General features: G+C 39.8%; 1 protein-coding gene across 1 annotated transcript in view; it reads right to left on the reverse strand.

Annotated features, from left to right (window-relative positions):
* The window catches only part of SLC44A5 (solute carrier family 44 member 5), a 52,257-nt gene that overhangs the window by 15,978 nt on the left and 20,292 nt on the right, over positions 1 to 15,987 (reverse strand). The window contains exons 4-11 of the mRNA XM_059821797.1: positions 15,511 to 15,595; positions 11,902 to 11,986; positions 8,960 to 9,088; positions 8,098 to 8,158; positions 7,011 to 7,134; positions 5,726 to 5,809; positions 3,027 to 3,139; positions 2,469 to 2,600 (exon numbers count right to left, since the gene is read on the reverse strand). Coding sequence (XP_059677780.1) covers positions 2,469 to 2,600; positions 3,027 to 3,139; positions 5,726 to 5,809; positions 7,011 to 7,134; positions 8,098 to 8,158; positions 8,960 to 9,088; positions 11,902 to 11,986; positions 15,511 to 15,595 — 813 coding nt within the window. The remainder of the gene's footprint in view (positions 1 to 2,468; positions 2,601 to 3,026; positions 3,140 to 5,725; positions 5,810 to 7,010; positions 7,135 to 8,097; positions 8,159 to 8,959; positions 9,089 to 11,901; positions 11,987 to 15,510; positions 15,596 to 15,987) is intronic.

Genomic DNA, 15,987 nt, shown 5'->3' on the forward strand with positions numbered 1-15,987 from the left:
CGGCGCTGGTGAGGCCGCACCTCGAATGCTGTGTTCAGTGTTGGGCCCCTCACTACAAGAAGGAGATGGAGGTGCTGGAGCGTGTCCAGAGAAGGGTGACGAAGCTGGTGAGGGGTCTGGAGCACAAGTCTGATGGGGAGCGGCTGAGGGAGCTGGGGTTGTTCAGTCTGGAGAAGAGGAGGCTGAGGGGAGACCTCATCGCTCTCTACAATTACCTGAAAGGGGGTTGCAGAGAGGTGGGTGTTGGTCTCTTCTCCCAAGTGACAAGTGACAGGACTAGAGGAAATGGCCTCAGGTTGCACCAGGGGAGGTTCAGGCTGGATATTAGGAAAAATTTCTTTGCTGAGAGAGTGGTCAAACATTGGAATAGGCTGCCCAGGGAGGTGGTAGAGTCACCCTCCTTGGAGGTATTCAAGGAGCGTGTGGATGTGGCATTGTGGGATGTGGCTTGATGGGTATGGTGCTGTGTGGTGTGGGTGGGCTGTTTTCGGTGTGGGTTGTGGTGTGTTTTGTGGTTTGTGGGTGGTTTTGATTTTTTTTTTTTTTGGTGGGTGTGTGGTGGGGTTTTTTTTGTTTGTTTTTTTTTTTTTTTTTAATGGTTGGACTTGATGATCTTACAGGTCTTTTCCAACCTTAGTGATTCTGTGATTCTGTGATTCTGTAATTTCCTCTCTTAGTTATGAGCAGTGTTTGAATCATAACCCAGATCTGGTTTAAAGAGTCTGCTTCAGTCTGATTTCTATTTGTGTCAGTCCAAATCCTACTTCTGCAGTAGAAAGTAAAAAAATTCTCTGGACTTCATCTAGAGAAGACAGAGTCTTTAATGCCTGAAGCACATCTCCTCTGACTCTGAGACATATCCATTAATTTTGGGTCCTTCAGACAGACAGACAACATTTAAACCAGCCCAGCAGTTATGAATGGTTGTACACAGCAGGACCTGTCTCCTACAGCTGAAACCAAGAAATTTTGTGGAGGGAGAGGAAGACAGAAGGGATAGTATCCCTAAGCCTTGGCTTGTCTGAAGGTTTGCAAAGGGACATGGGAATTGGCTTCAGATCCCACAGCTTAGACATAGTCTCAGAATCCAGACCCAGATAGTCACAGATGATGCTGAATTGCGATTCCAAGTATTATCAGTACCGCTAGCCATCAGAACTGCAGGTGGCAAGTGACTGCTGTGGTGCTCAGAGCCACAGACTTTGTTCAGAACAAAGTTTTTGTTACGCACATTTCAGCACCTATTTTTGATATGGTTCCCCATGAAGAAATACATAATCAGGTTTCTTTAAAGTTGGTCTCATTCCAGTTCAGCTCTGTTAAGTTAATGTAGCTTGTCCCAAGCATTGTGAAAAAGGAAAGCAATGTCAGTACTTGATGAGTCCTAATGGACTAAGAGGACCTACGTTTTCTTCAAGGATATTTAACTGCTTTGCTGGGTGACTTTGGAAAAGTAATTTAATTCCTGAGTACCTCAATTTACGGATCTGAAAGTGACACTGACCTCTAGATAAACTATACATTGGCTGCTAAGAATCTGGCAGGGGAAGAGCTTGGAGAGTTACAAGGAAAAACATAATAAAGTCCTAATATTCTCTAGGGACACCATACTAAAAAGTTCTCCCTCAACAATATGTAGAAGATGCCTCATGAGCTCAATGATCCAACATAGAGATAAATGAAGACACAAAGCAGAGAAAGGAGATTTAAGCAGTAAACTACTGCTCTATTAATTTAGCTACCAATAAGGAGAGGCAGTGTTTTAGGTTATGTCCCATTCATCATCAGTTAGTGTCTGTGTGCCTTCTAATAGAGCAGTAACAGCAGTGCAAGTACCTGTCAAATATTTGGCAGGTATTTGGTCTCTCTTCCACCTCTCCTTCCCTGGGGAGGGATGTGTATGCTGCAGGCTATCTTGTTCCAGTAGGATTTTGTTTTAAATACACTGCCCTTGTACCAGAAGGCAATGAAGCAGTTTTGAAAATAAAGGGGATGAAATTTGCAATGGCTCATTCCACAGTCTTAGATCAGCCTCCAAGAAAATTCAGTGACATGAATGTAAACAGTTCTACAAAGATGTGTAGAGTTATTAATCTCATTTCTGGGGCCCTCAAAGAGGGAGAATGAACAGATTGGGAGAGAAAAATGCCCCTCTTTATGCAACTTCATCAGGACTTAGTTATTGCCTTCTGCTTCCCCATTATGAAGACTGAACACACAGGAAGTGGAATGCTAGTAACACAAGCATTCTTCACTCTCATCACTAGTGCGATTGCATTATCTCCCCTTACAAATATACTAGTCTCCTTGAAAAAAAGTAGATTTTTGCACAGTACAAAGAAAGAGGATTCTGCTTACTTCTCTGACGTATGTAGAGGAAGAGATTTAAGAAGGCAGAAACTGTAGCAAGACAGTGATGGATTCTCCTGACTATCCAGTAACAGGTACCAAGTTTAAAGGGCACTTACTAAATGCTAACCATGTTTGCCTCAGTTGCAGGTACACTCTGAAGTCTGTCTGGAATCCAATATCGTAAACAGTGAGGTCAGATCCAGGTATTCCTTTAAGATGATCATACTCCCAGTAACAATGCCAAATGCCTTTTAGAAAACAATCAATATAAAATAAGTGTTTCTGAAGAGTGCAAAGACAAGTTTTTAATAAAAATCTTTTACAAGCCAAGTATTTTGTCCTCAGTATGTCAGGTAAACAAAACCCAAAAATGCACTACTGTGAGACTAGTCAATTATAACATCACATATATAGAAAAGAAATATCAGTACAAGTGAATACAGACTAAGCATACTGTGGGTAGATAATTCAGGTTACTACACCTGATGCTAAGTATCAGCACAGACGGATCCTTACTAAATTTTGCTGCCATTTAAGCCCTTCTCACTTAACTGTCTAAAACTAGACATTAATTCGCCCAATTGTACCATTTAATTGATGTAATTACTGATTTTCCTTGCCCAAACTTAAGTAATAAGGAAAAATAGCCCCAGAGGCTAGAAGATTACACCTACCATAACCTATAATTCCAATCACACCAAAGATGAAAATCCAGAAGAGAACCCCAGCTGTGAACCTCAGTAACACAAGGAAGAGCAGACTCACAATCATTGCAATGAACAGTCCACTAGAAAGACAAGAAACAGAAACACAGGGAAAACAAGTGTGAGAATCTTCAATTTCTTGCATGCCTGTTACTCCAAACGAGAGTCACTTCATCTCACATAAGAGAATGATTTGTAAAAATGTATTTCAAAATCTTCCTTATGAAGTACATCCTCATAGCCATTATCTGCTATTAGAAACAAATAGCTTATATATGAAGATCTCACAGGGCAGAGCCAGAAATGTTTGTATACATTAGGTTCTCAGGTTGGCTGAATGGGACTAGTACAATGCCTTTTTGGTTGTTTACACCAGCTGGACAACTCACAGCCTTTTTGAGGCCACGGTCTAGTCTACAGTACAGGAAGTTAAACTGGAGGAATACCTATGTGTGGGGAGGTTGCTGTTTTGTGTCCTCCATTAAAAATCCCTACTTGCAAAGAAACAATGTTAGCAAAGTAACTTTCTAGGAACTTGCCTAGAAAAAAAAAGAATTAAATTTAGGAGAAAAAAAACAGTGACTCTCTCTACCCATCAGAAGAGGAAATGATCAGGGCATTGTGATGCATAAAAAGAAACTGTTAAGAGCTATTAACAGAGCCTCTAGGAAAGACATCTACAGAGTGTCTTCTCTTTTTCAAGTCTACGGTAAGGAAATATTTGTTTTCATTTCACTCCCAGGAAGCAAGTCAGAAAGGAAAAAATGACTGCAAAAGGCCTTTTTAGTCAGCAAGGCCTTCTAAAGCAATGTGAATAATAATCGCATCCAACAAACATCCAGCTCAGATGCTTCACAGAACATTTCATTTCTCAGAATTTTTAGTAGGTGTTATGTCAGAATTTTGTATTACTACAGACTCAAAAAAATTTAAAATCTCTTGCCTGTGTTCAGTAACTTCTCTTCTGAATGTTCCCAGCTTATTTAGCCAGTTACCAAAGATAAAAGAGGGTCAGCCTGATCATAAACAATCAAAAACAGATGCTTTGGGCAAACTAAGCCAGAAGGGCAGACGGACAAGAGAAAGAATATCAGCTTATTTAGTTAAACCTTTGTAAGCTCGTCTTAAGTCCTAGCCCTTTAAAGGCTTCCTAGCATGATGTATTTTCCCTTTCTGAATGGTTTGTTTGACATTCAGAATCTATTCCTCAAAAAAGGTTGTAGTTTTGGAGCTTATGACTCTATTCTTGAAAGCAATAAGTTACCTTTATCTAACGTTATCTTTAGATAAACACGAGTCCTAGTAACATCAAAACTGAATACATGGTAACAACTGTCCTCTATAGACTGGTTCCCTTAAACTGAGGCTTGAAAGCAGCAGTTCTTTTTGGGTATGCTAAAAAGACTAGAGTAACTCCATATTTACTTTTTAATCCAGCCTCCTTTCACTATCAGGCCCTTATTGTCACCACCAAAACTCTGGCACTTAAATATGTTTGTCTAGAAATAGTTTGATATATGCTATCATTTGGTGAAAAGTGTGAAGAAAATTCTATCCAACTACTTTAAAAGTAGCAACAATTCCTTATGATATAAAAATATCATATTTGAAATGTGGAAACTGGCTTCAGTATTTAGAAGTTCTGTTCAAAAAATGGTCAGTTCTCTCTCCAGCCTATCTGTTCAGTGATGTCTCCTTTGAAAGAATCTGCACCATAAGCCTGATTTCAATAAGAGATCTAGAGGGAACTGAACTTGCTGAATACCAGCGAGTTTCTTGCCACAGACCATTGTGTGCACAGTATCAGACTATGAGAAAGCTGTCCTCCCACCAGTGACTGAACACCTTTAAAAGCTGACAACTTATGTTTCTGAAATGACTAATTCTCCACATTAAGTTTTTTATCTAAAGTTTATGTATTTATTGTTGTGGATTTGCATTCAGGCTTGAATAATGTATGCTTAATATGTGCATGTTATAGGTTCTCACCTGGCAAAGACTTCTGCTCCTCTTTAAATTGATCAACACCCTGGTCCATCAAAAACAGTATTAATGGGCTAAGAGTGCACATATACTTACATATTTGCTTCAGCAAAATAGCTACTTCTTTTGTCTCAGTGCTGCATTTTTACTAATTGGTGATTAGTGAGTATTAATTGCAAGATAAAGTTAATACTGTTCAATACTTTTTGTTCTTGATGTTGCTTTGCCTGCTGCATTGGATTTATGATTTATATTGGATTTATGGATTATAATGGCTTTAACTGTGTGTTGCTAGTATGAATTTAGAAATCATGTGGGTTTTATATACACTAATGACACTTAGCAACTGCAATTGGTTTGAAAGTCTCTTAATTAAGATTTTTCAGTCTTGGAATTACCACACAGATGGGTCCTGCAACAGAAGACAGCACCTTCTGTTCTTCTGCCTGGTAGGATATTAAAAAGCTACTCCAGATCAATTAACACTCTATGTATGTATGCTGTGCTATCCTTACCTCATGAACAGAACCATAACAACATTGCTACCAAGTGATGAAAAGAAATTACAGTTGCTCCTTGAGTTTAAAAGTAGGATTGGTAACAAACACATACATGATCTATTTTTTAATTCCCTGCATGCTCCAAAGTGAGTTTGGAAAAATCAAAAATACCCATGAAAATCTTACATTAAAATCCAATACCAAGAAATGGCATAGTCTTCAAAAATTTTCATTCCAACTGATCTTGCATCCAGGACATTATTGATGCCACTGAGAAAAGACAAACCAAAGAAAAGATTGCTTTACGTAGAAAAGCAGAATTTATTTAAACAACAAATAGGCTCAGTGAAAGAATCTGAAATATCTTTACTAGTGATAAAAGTATATTACTATCCTCCAGCTCCAGTTCCAACACCAATCACAGTTACGCCAAAGAAAAAAACTGGGTAAAAATGTCTATACAGCTCCTGAAAAAGCTTTATTAAAAAAGTTTTACGAGTACTATCGCCAGATATAATTGCTTATTATGTCACAAGAAAAGTGTGTACTATTAAGATCTGCAATGTACCAAGAGTCAAACAGTTGTGACACCGGAACTGCTAATAGCAGAGAAGCAGAAAACAGCTCTGTGAAGCAAAAGGTTGACTTTATGGAACTGTTTTCCTATCCTGCAAAGTGCTTGCCCATATTAATGTTTTCCTACAAAGAAATGAAGGATCTTCTTATCAAAGAACAGACAATGTAGTTGTAGATGCCAGAAGGGAACTTAGTAAGATGCACGTGTTATCAGTGTTGGTAAGGTGCTAGAATGTGGTAGCCTTGGATCGAGAGGTAAGAAAAGGTATCCCTGTGCCCCAGACGGGCTGACGACTGACAGCAGCTGGAAAAGTGAGGCTACTGCAGCAGTTTTCTCTCATCCTGGTTGATGCCCAGGATTGGAGAAGCTTGCTGTCCATCTGCAAGGGAGGTGTTGTCATGCATCAGAGCCCAGTACATCGCTTTTTGACCTTTAGACATGTACTAAAAACAGGAACACTCTGATGAGGTGAGACAGCCAAAGTACTAGGACAATCCATGTTAGTGGAAAGGCCATCATAGGAAGGAACAGCCGAAGCCATTACTGGCTGGCCTGAGTCCTGCAGCATGAGGATTTAATTCTGAACCTCTTTTAGCTTTCTTTAATACTAATTTTTGCTAGGAAAACCAACAAGAATGATTTAAAAATTGACAGTAACTCTGAGACAACCAGACTAAAACTTTTGGCTCCTTGCTCATTTCTGCATACCACAGTGCTGGTTTTCCTTACTGGAACTTCGCAAGCGCCCAGGCACAAAGAGACCATTTACTAGCAAGCCTTGCCTGGATACCCTCAGCCATTTGCTACAACACATTCTGATTATTTTTTCAATTCATAAATTATTTCACAATCTCAGAATCCAACAAACGAGCACTTAAGAAGGGTAAAACCTACTTTGCAGCTTCCCTGAGATCGGTTACATTTCTCGTTTTCCCTCTTCCATCTTTGAACGTAGTCTGATTTGCCACGGTTAGCACACCATTCTTCGTGGAGAAGTCTGGGAAGCATCTCTTAAGAACTATTCAAAATACCAAGACAAAGCATGCATATTACATTTCCTGTCAAGCTCCACTTTTATCGCTTGTCTTTTGTAACATATTTAAATCATTTCAGATTCACAGTCAATTGTTTTTCAACTGATTATCTAACAATATGTTGACTTGGACAAATCTTGGAAGAGCCATTATATTCAAGAATATGATTTTTATGCTCTGAGGCTTTTTGTCCAAGCTCAGGCATGGTGGGATCATAGCTTTCAACTGGAGATTCTAGGTGCTACCGAATAACAACAGTAGTATCTGTAGCAGTTAAAGAATTTGTAATAAGTGTGGAACTTACTCTCTGTCAGTATCTCGGCAGCTTACAAAAACTGCAGCTTCTCAAATATGTCATTTCATGGTAATAATCAAACCAGCCCCCAGGGACAGACTCAACATGACTGGTCACGAATGGTATTAGCACCAAAACCAATACATAACAGCAAGTGTCAGTTCCTCATATGCCAGATGAGCTGCAGTACCAGCCACTATCACTAGATATTCTTGGAGAGGAAGCAACGAAAAAAAGACAGAAACTATTGGTTAGACAGATGGAGGAGGAGATTATAAAAGAGAGAGAAAAGGAGAGATGTTTACATACTCATTTACGTGGCCCTGCTCTTTGCTGCAAAAAGTCCTGGTTTTCATTCCAAAGGGAAGAGCAGGTCAGACCTGCTACACAGCTGTACTTTAACTTTATATAACATTTCTGTGCTTTCCTTATCACGTTCCAACAAATATTGATACCAGGGTTCAATATTCAGTCTAGAATATCTAGCCCACCAATTATTCTAAGGAAACTGTTTAAAACTGAATGGACGTCACTGTTAGATAACAGACAGCTCCTAGTGACCTTGTCACAAAACACTTTTCAGACTGGAGTTGTGCTTTAATGTGAACGCTTATAATCTGCTAAGATGTGTGTAAGAAGTAGAACCACTCACAAGGCCTGCTTGGAATGATCATCGAAGGACAATCTTCATCACGTAGGACTTGAGCAACAGACTAAAAAGGGGAAAAATAGGAATGCTAAATACATAGCAGAATAACTTCCTGCTTTTCGTTTCTCACCCAGTCTAAGAAAATGCCCCAAACTGGGCTTTGTAGCCTCCTCCCCGAACTTGACTGGTGGAGCTGCAAGACACATTCATGACATGAGAATCCAAACTGTCATTGTGATTTGGGAAAAGACCATTCTTCTTTCCTTTTCTAGTGACAAAAAAAAAGACCTGTTCACTTTGGATCAGCATCTAAGCCAGAAGTGACTGGGCAATTGTTCCTTGCCTCCCCTTCGCCTTTTCTCTTAAAGAAGAGTAAGAATTTAACACAATTAATATAGCTGAATTACAAGGTGTTTTAAAGATGCGAGAAATAATGCAGTGCATTTGAATGCAAAATCAGTCTCATGAAGGATAGATTAACTTTCTTAGCTAAATTCCTAAGTAGCTATAGATGACTCAGGAGCCTTAAGAACTGGTTTAAGATACTCTGCTGTACTGCTGTGGAGTACCTAAGTACTAAAGGATACTGCTTGCCACAACTGGCAAGTTGCAGTTGCTTGCCACTGCAACTACATGGGTAGCTGCAGATATTCTTTTAAGCAAACGGTAATCATTTATAGAGTGGGGGATTTGGTGGGCATTCACCTCTGATTAAATCACTGTCAAACCATATATATGGGACAATTCCTTATATGGTGAAATCAGAATAATTCAAAGCTTTGATGTAGCTCAGTAAAATCATGCATATTACATATTGCTTTAAGAAAGAATGTATTCATTCCATCACCTACTGATACATACACACCTTGCGAGGATTGTTAAAACCAGGTTTGCAGAACTGCCTGAAGTAATTCCACTGATCTGGTTTATACCTGTAGGAAGCCTGAACATCAATGTAGGTTGCAAACCTGTCTGGGCACTTGGAGACACAAAGCTGCAAGAAAAGAAAAAAAATGAGTAAAAATACACTGGGGCTAGAGAAGGGTAAGGAAAGTCAGCGCAATTAAAAAGCAAGAAAAAGGCCATCTATGAACGTGCACTGTTTTATGGAACTGCCTTCAGTAATGCTTACTGCAGTATTTAGAAAGGCACATACGTTTTCCTTTTGATTCCCTAGATGAATGCTTCTAAAATTCTTTGATAGAATACACTTTCAAAGTCTCTCCTCATATCTGGCATATCAAGTCACTCTCTGTATCTTCTCAGTTTCTACACATTCTGGTAGATACGCAGAGCTTTCAGTCTGTTTTTGGTTTTTTTGAACACCAGGAAAAAATCTGTGGCATCCTCCTCTACTTCCATCAGCAACAACGTATATGAGCAAGGTGGTGCCGTAGCTACTTTCACAGGATACACGTAATTTCTTTCTGTTACATTTATAAGGAGAACTTTATTAAAATAGTCTCATGCAGCTAAAATTGTTCCACCCTTCCACACAGTGTCTTCAGTCAAATATATCTCCACAGATATTGTTCAAGTCAGGTTAGGTGTAAACCAGTCAAAGGTGACTTTTTACTACTGACTAATGATGAATCTCCCCTAGTTACAAAGCAAGAGGGGTGCACATGCCAGGAATGAAATTCACACCACTCAAGGTACAGCCATTATAAACCAGATTTATGTGAGAAATCAAGTGAGGACTGGGGTTTGATGAATGCATCCACTCAGAAGTTATGATTTAGATTTATGTAATGGAGAAGCAGCCGCCCCAGTACACAGACTGTGAAGGCTCTGCTGGTCACTGGAATCATGCAAGTGTACAGCCGTTCTGACTCCTCACTGCTCCTAAATACTGTGAGGTAGTTGGAAGTCCATCTTTTTAGCAAGTTTCAACCTTTTCTAGAAGGCTGTTCTCTGTTTCCAAAGCTGTGCTATCCAAACACCCTTTGCAAAGCTCTGCTGTCCAAGTACCAGAGAGACATCACGCACGAAACTGCATTTCACCTCAAGGGCATTCCGCCATATATGATTCACTTAAAGGAATTTTGGGAAAAGATCTTCTACTAATCCTTAGAACAGGGCAGATGCTGCAAGAGGGTCTTTCTAGATGAGTACTACAGTCCTATGGACTACCCACAGGCCAAGGAAGAAAGAAAGAAGAGTTTTGTCCTTGCTGGGACAACAGGTGACTAACCAGTATACGCTTTACTATAACCTCAGTTTGCCATCTATGAAACAGGCAATGAAATGTGCTGTCTATGGATCCAGTGAACTGTAACAACAGTGTCTTACTCAAGAACTGAAGCTCTTCCCATGCCGGTTCTTGGGTGGTTTTTTCTCCTGCTATTTGATATGAATGGGACAGGAATGAAAGACCCTGTCTGAAGTTCAAAAGTGGAATTATCAAACAAACGTTTCTTCAGCATTTTCACAGAAGACCACAGAATTAACCATCTGCAGTAGCAAACAGCATTCAAAAACATTCTCAGTTTTGGAGATGTTGTATGTTTGAAAATAAACAAAATAACTACTCTGCTCCCCCAAACTCTCCTTCAACAAGTATGTCACCTTACTTGATTCATGACCACTGCCAACTTGACCACAGCACCAGTCAAATCCCACACAATGACCTCAGTATTTCTGAACAGGCTGAATTGTTCCAGCAGCAGTGTCTAAAGACTGCAGGGTAACAGTGTCGGTGTCTGCATGTGGACAGATGGGGATTCCTGAAGCAAATCTGCTGCTGATAGAGAAAGTTTCCATTCTGACAGCAACTGGTCAGTGTTAAGAGGGTTCTTGCTCTTCCTTGCTGGAGATTTCCATCTCTTCAGCTGTGTCAAATAGTCCATACGGTCACACTAACTGATAGGCCAGAAACATCTATCAAGGATAGGGATCAGGAGTAAGGGCAAGCTGGAATGGGAAACATTTTAAAATGATAGTCAAATAAATGGACAATTAACATTTGTAATCAGTAAATTGGTTACCATGTAACAACCCTCATCCAAATTAATACTGGACTTCACTGAATGTTGGCAAGATGGCTGAGACCATATTCTGTCACCTGCAGTTTAATTACACAGTACAATTACTTTGGCAGCAAAGGTGGATCAGAGCAGTCCTACATCTAATTCCTCTGACCTACCCCATGCCATAAGTTGTTGCCTTTTAAGATGAACTGACATAACTGGTTGTGCAATTGTTCAACAAACCAGGTCAGTAAAATGGTCTCATGTAAAAAAGGTCAGGAGGATAATTTTAACCCACACAAGTTCAGTGATTGAATTTATTTCACAGCTTCACGAGAAGTTGCAGCACGGCTAAGGGAGTACAAATCGTGGAATAAGGCAAGAACAAAGCTTTCAAGATATTCAAGATTTTCACTTTTGAAAGTGCCATAGGCTCTAACTACACCCAGATACTCCTGTCACTGGGGATATGCACATTTTCTTGAACATGTCTAGTTTGGGAAACCCTAGATGACAATCAAAATTATTTTCTGCATGCACTGATTACTACTGGATAGCTGTCTGTGATGAAATAGTAAGTAACAAATTACTGTATTCAACTAACCAGACTTTTTTTTGTCAACTCTTATCCAACATACACAATCTCGTGCATTTCTATTTATTTTTTCTAACCATCACAGGCTACAGAGACCATGTGTTACACGTCATCTATAAAACAAACGTGTTATATTTTGAAGGATATGAACAGCAATTTTTAAATCAAGACAAATGTATGTCTAGTTCTTAAGCACCACGACCAAGAGGCAGGGAAAATATTTTATCTCTGTATTTCACTCACCTGTGTTGTAGGGCACTGTAGGTTTATTAACACTACGGGGCTGGCACATTTCAGAATGTTAAAGTAAAACAAAATGGTCTTGTTCCTACGGAAGCGGATATAAGATAATTAATGTTATAAATATGGGTGCTTATACATCCTACCATTCAAAGATTTATAGCATACATCAATATTTAAATTTTATTGATTGTGAACGGTCATAGTACAAACACAAGACAAAAAACCAAATCCCAAGCAGACCCTGAATGTTCTGTGCCAAGACATCTCTGCAACTGGAATTTTTTTCCACAGCAACGTTTTAAGCTGGAACAACCTTAGGCACTGTTACAGGTATCTGTAGTCCTGCCTCTAAGAAGTGAGGTCTGTAAAATACCCCTGCAAAAACACTGTGGTCCCTTTGCTTACACTGAACACACTGTGTATGTACTGCACGCAAAATTACTGTCAGCAAATACTACACTGTAAAAGCTGCCTATTTTTCATTGATCCGAAGGTGGCACCAAAATCAATCAAAAGCTCTTTATGGTTGGAAACCGAAAGCAGCTGGCCAGGAAACAGAATGATGATAGCATCTGCTAATAACACTCATAACCCTCCTTTGATATAAATAAGGGACAGTCTGAGGGGTTTGCACCCCAGAATCCACACACTTGACAGCTTCTGGAACTTGGGACCTTGAGGTAGCTGCCACCTCAGTTTGGATTTGTTGAAAACTGATTAACCCAAGACCTCTGGATTTAAACACCTGGGTTTTGAAGACAGCAAAATATGCTGTTAATCTTTGCTATGTCAGAAAATTATCAGATAGCTCTAGTGAAGATAGTATGGTAGTAGTCCTGCCCTGTTTACAGAAGGCTTCAAAGTCAGCTAGCCGTGCCAGCACTATACAGTGCCCCTATGAGAAATCATGGTGCATATGCCCCCCTATGGCCTATGACATGCAAGAGAACAGAGTAAGCAGTGTTTGAGCCACCACTGACCCCCACTGTGGCAATGCAGCACAGAGGGGCTCTGCCTTGGGAGCAGGATGGCAGTATTACAATGATGTGTGCTTGGGCTAACAAGGCTGCCCCTCTTCTATCTGCAGACTTGGCACAAGTCCTGCTCCCACATCTCTTCATTGTATCCCCCAGTCCAGGACATATCCTCTGATCTTCCACCAGGACGTGACTCCCAGCAATTGCTGAATATGGCTATGCCTTCAAAGCCATCATATAGCATCACTGCACATTCAAGCTCCCTTTAAAACTGGGATTAGGTCAACTGCCTGACATTTTACAAGGTTAAATTGTTTTTACTGAGGTATGTTCTACTATGCACTGTTTAACAAAACGTGCATCCTGGCAAAAACAATTCACTGTAAATAGTTGTTATTTCTTCAAATCAATAAAATAAAATTTTGGACTGAAATGTCATTGTTCTTCAATAGTTTCTTAACAGTATTTAAAATCTGTGAGCTGCTCAAAGCCGTTAATGAAATCTTGTTTTTTTCTTACGTCTCAGCCCACTTGCTGATATTGACAGCAGAAAAGAAAGTTTAAACATATACGTAACACAAGAAAACAGCCACTGAGCACTAGGTCTGTATTCTTTATAATGAAATTGTGCTGTAGTCTGTGATTATGCTGTGCTCTATAGAAGGCAAAACAAGCTTAAAGATTACATGGAAATTCATGGATGGATTACAGGGAGACACAAAGAGGCCTAAGAGAGACTCATGTGACAACACAAGGTAGAATTAAATTGACTGCATGGAATTCATTGGAGTTTAAATGGGTTTTTGCATGAGCTGTGAGTGTTGGCTTGGTTTTTAGCTTCTCTCTTCTACTCCTCAGTGAGATTGCTGGAAATGCTTGTTTCAAGCACAAGATTCAAAACAGAGACTGTGATCACTTTCCAAGAAAAAAGTCTCAGACTAAGCCCTTGGGGACTTTGGACAACCATAGTCCTGGGTTAGCCTTTCACACTGCTTACCTTCAGGGCATCTGAAAAATCTGACAATGGTATCAACGAAGGCCTGACAAGCACATCCCACACCTCCACTTCGAGGGACTAGAGGAACTTGTTCAGAGGGGCCTCCTGGCCTACTGCCATAAACACTCCTGCTAGGATGTATTATGTGTCTTTCAGCTTATATTGTTATAAGAAACTCCTCAATAAGTGCCAAAATGCAGTCTCAGAAGCTGTATTATTCTCCAGGAATCATATATATGGAGGGACGTCTGTGAATACAAACTGAAAATCACATTGTGAAAAATAACTAAAGGGAAGACTTGAGTAACCAAGAGAAGGAGGGAATGGGAATGGATGATAAGAACCAGAGAGAAGCACCTGGCTACATGCCACACAGTGCATGGATGCTGTGTGTCTGAGACTCCCAACCCCATTTGCCCACTGCTGCCTACAGACCAGAGAGGGGACAAGGACAAATTGGGGGCAAGGAGGAGGGGGAGCAAAGAAGGCATGCAGTGAGGGGAACGCACACAACACTGCAACTTTTTCTCCTAGTTTTCCCTCTTCAGGAAGTTGCACTCTCCAACAACTGCTGTGAAGAATCTTAGCCGGAGGGTGGAACAGGTCTTCTTACACTATCTAGTCTGTTTCCTCTGTAAAAAAAAACTTGAGAGGATACAAAGTCCTAGCTCTACTCTGTTCCACTCCCTATCTCCTGCTCCTCCCCTTCTGAACTGCCCTTTGGACAGTGGCTTCCTCAGTTTTTTCCCAGAAAACTAAATGGGAAAAGAAAGAAGCACCAAAGAGCTGTTATCAAACACTAGCTTCTGTTTTGCTTCTTTTGCTTCCTACATAGCATCCAGCTTCTTGACCATGACAAGGGCTTAAAGGGTGCCTAATACTTACTTTTTAAAAGGGAGATGATGAGAAAAAGCAAACTATTTTTAAAATTCTGTTTCATAAACCACTTAGATTTTCAGAGAAAACATTGATGCGACATCTTTCTTTCCTGAGCAGCTATTTTCATGTAGAAGTACTCTGTTGATAGCAACTAATTAATTTATCTCTCACAATTCAAAATTTAAAAAGACTGGGAAACTGACACAAGTAAATAGAGCCGTTTGGCTGATAACCCCAAGAAAGGTACGGTTACAGACGGAATGGTCTTCCTGATCATTCCGTCTCCTCTCTACTGGCACTGGATAAGCACCAGGAAAAAACAATGGTCTTTTCTGTTATTTCGTGCATGTTGAGAAAAACTGAGAAGCAGGCTACAATGCTTTAGGACTACTCTTATCCCACGGTGGACAGAAGAATTACTGGATGGGCTATTAACTATCTAAACTTCGGCAGTTAAAAGGTGTGCCAGCTAGTCACTTCCTATACAATTAGTGATGCAGTCTTTAAGTTATATTGATACTTTACCAAAAATATTCTCTGAACGATGAAAACAACTGCATTATACTAATAACTTGGGTCTAGATTTGCACTGAGCAACTAATCTATTTCTGAACTTTATTCGGAATAAATACAATAAGAGCGTCACTGTCTCTTCAACTTCCCACAAGAACCCCTAGGAGACAGAGAGATTTGAAACATCACATCGTATTCATAGTGCATGAGTAATAAAAGTATGTGAATTGATTTCGTACTCACTCATTGGGGGTATCTTTCTGACCACAGAACTGCCCATAGCTGTCAGTTGGATAAATCACTTTCCTGGGGTCACCGTGCACCCAAGCTGCAAATATACACATATCTTTTAACATTTTAGTCAAATGTGCACAGTTAACAGTTGAAACTCACTAGCATGAAAATGTATCACCTCTAATGCACCATCGTAATCTTTGTTGACCACCGCTGAAGAGTACTGATTTGTAGATTTCCTAATGCAAAACTAAAATATAAACCAAACTAAACTGAACTAAGATATGGATGAATCAGGAAGAAAGCAAAACAGTTCACTTTTTACCTTCAGGGCGCATATATCTCGGTTGTATCCAAAATATGATGTAATGGACTTAAAAAATAATGATTATTAAAAGGGGAAAGAAGAGGAGCTAACTATGTAGACAAATGTGAGTGTTCAGAAACAACCACAATGGCGTTGAAATCCATGGGATTACCTGGGGG

This window comes from Gavia stellata, chromosome 10 (genome assembly GCF_030936135.1).
Source record: "Gavia stellata isolate bGavSte3 chromosome 10, bGavSte3.hap2, whole genome shotgun sequence".
NCBI classification, from domain to species: domain Eukaryota; kingdom Metazoa; phylum Chordata; class Aves; order Gaviiformes; family Gaviidae; genus Gavia; species Gavia stellata.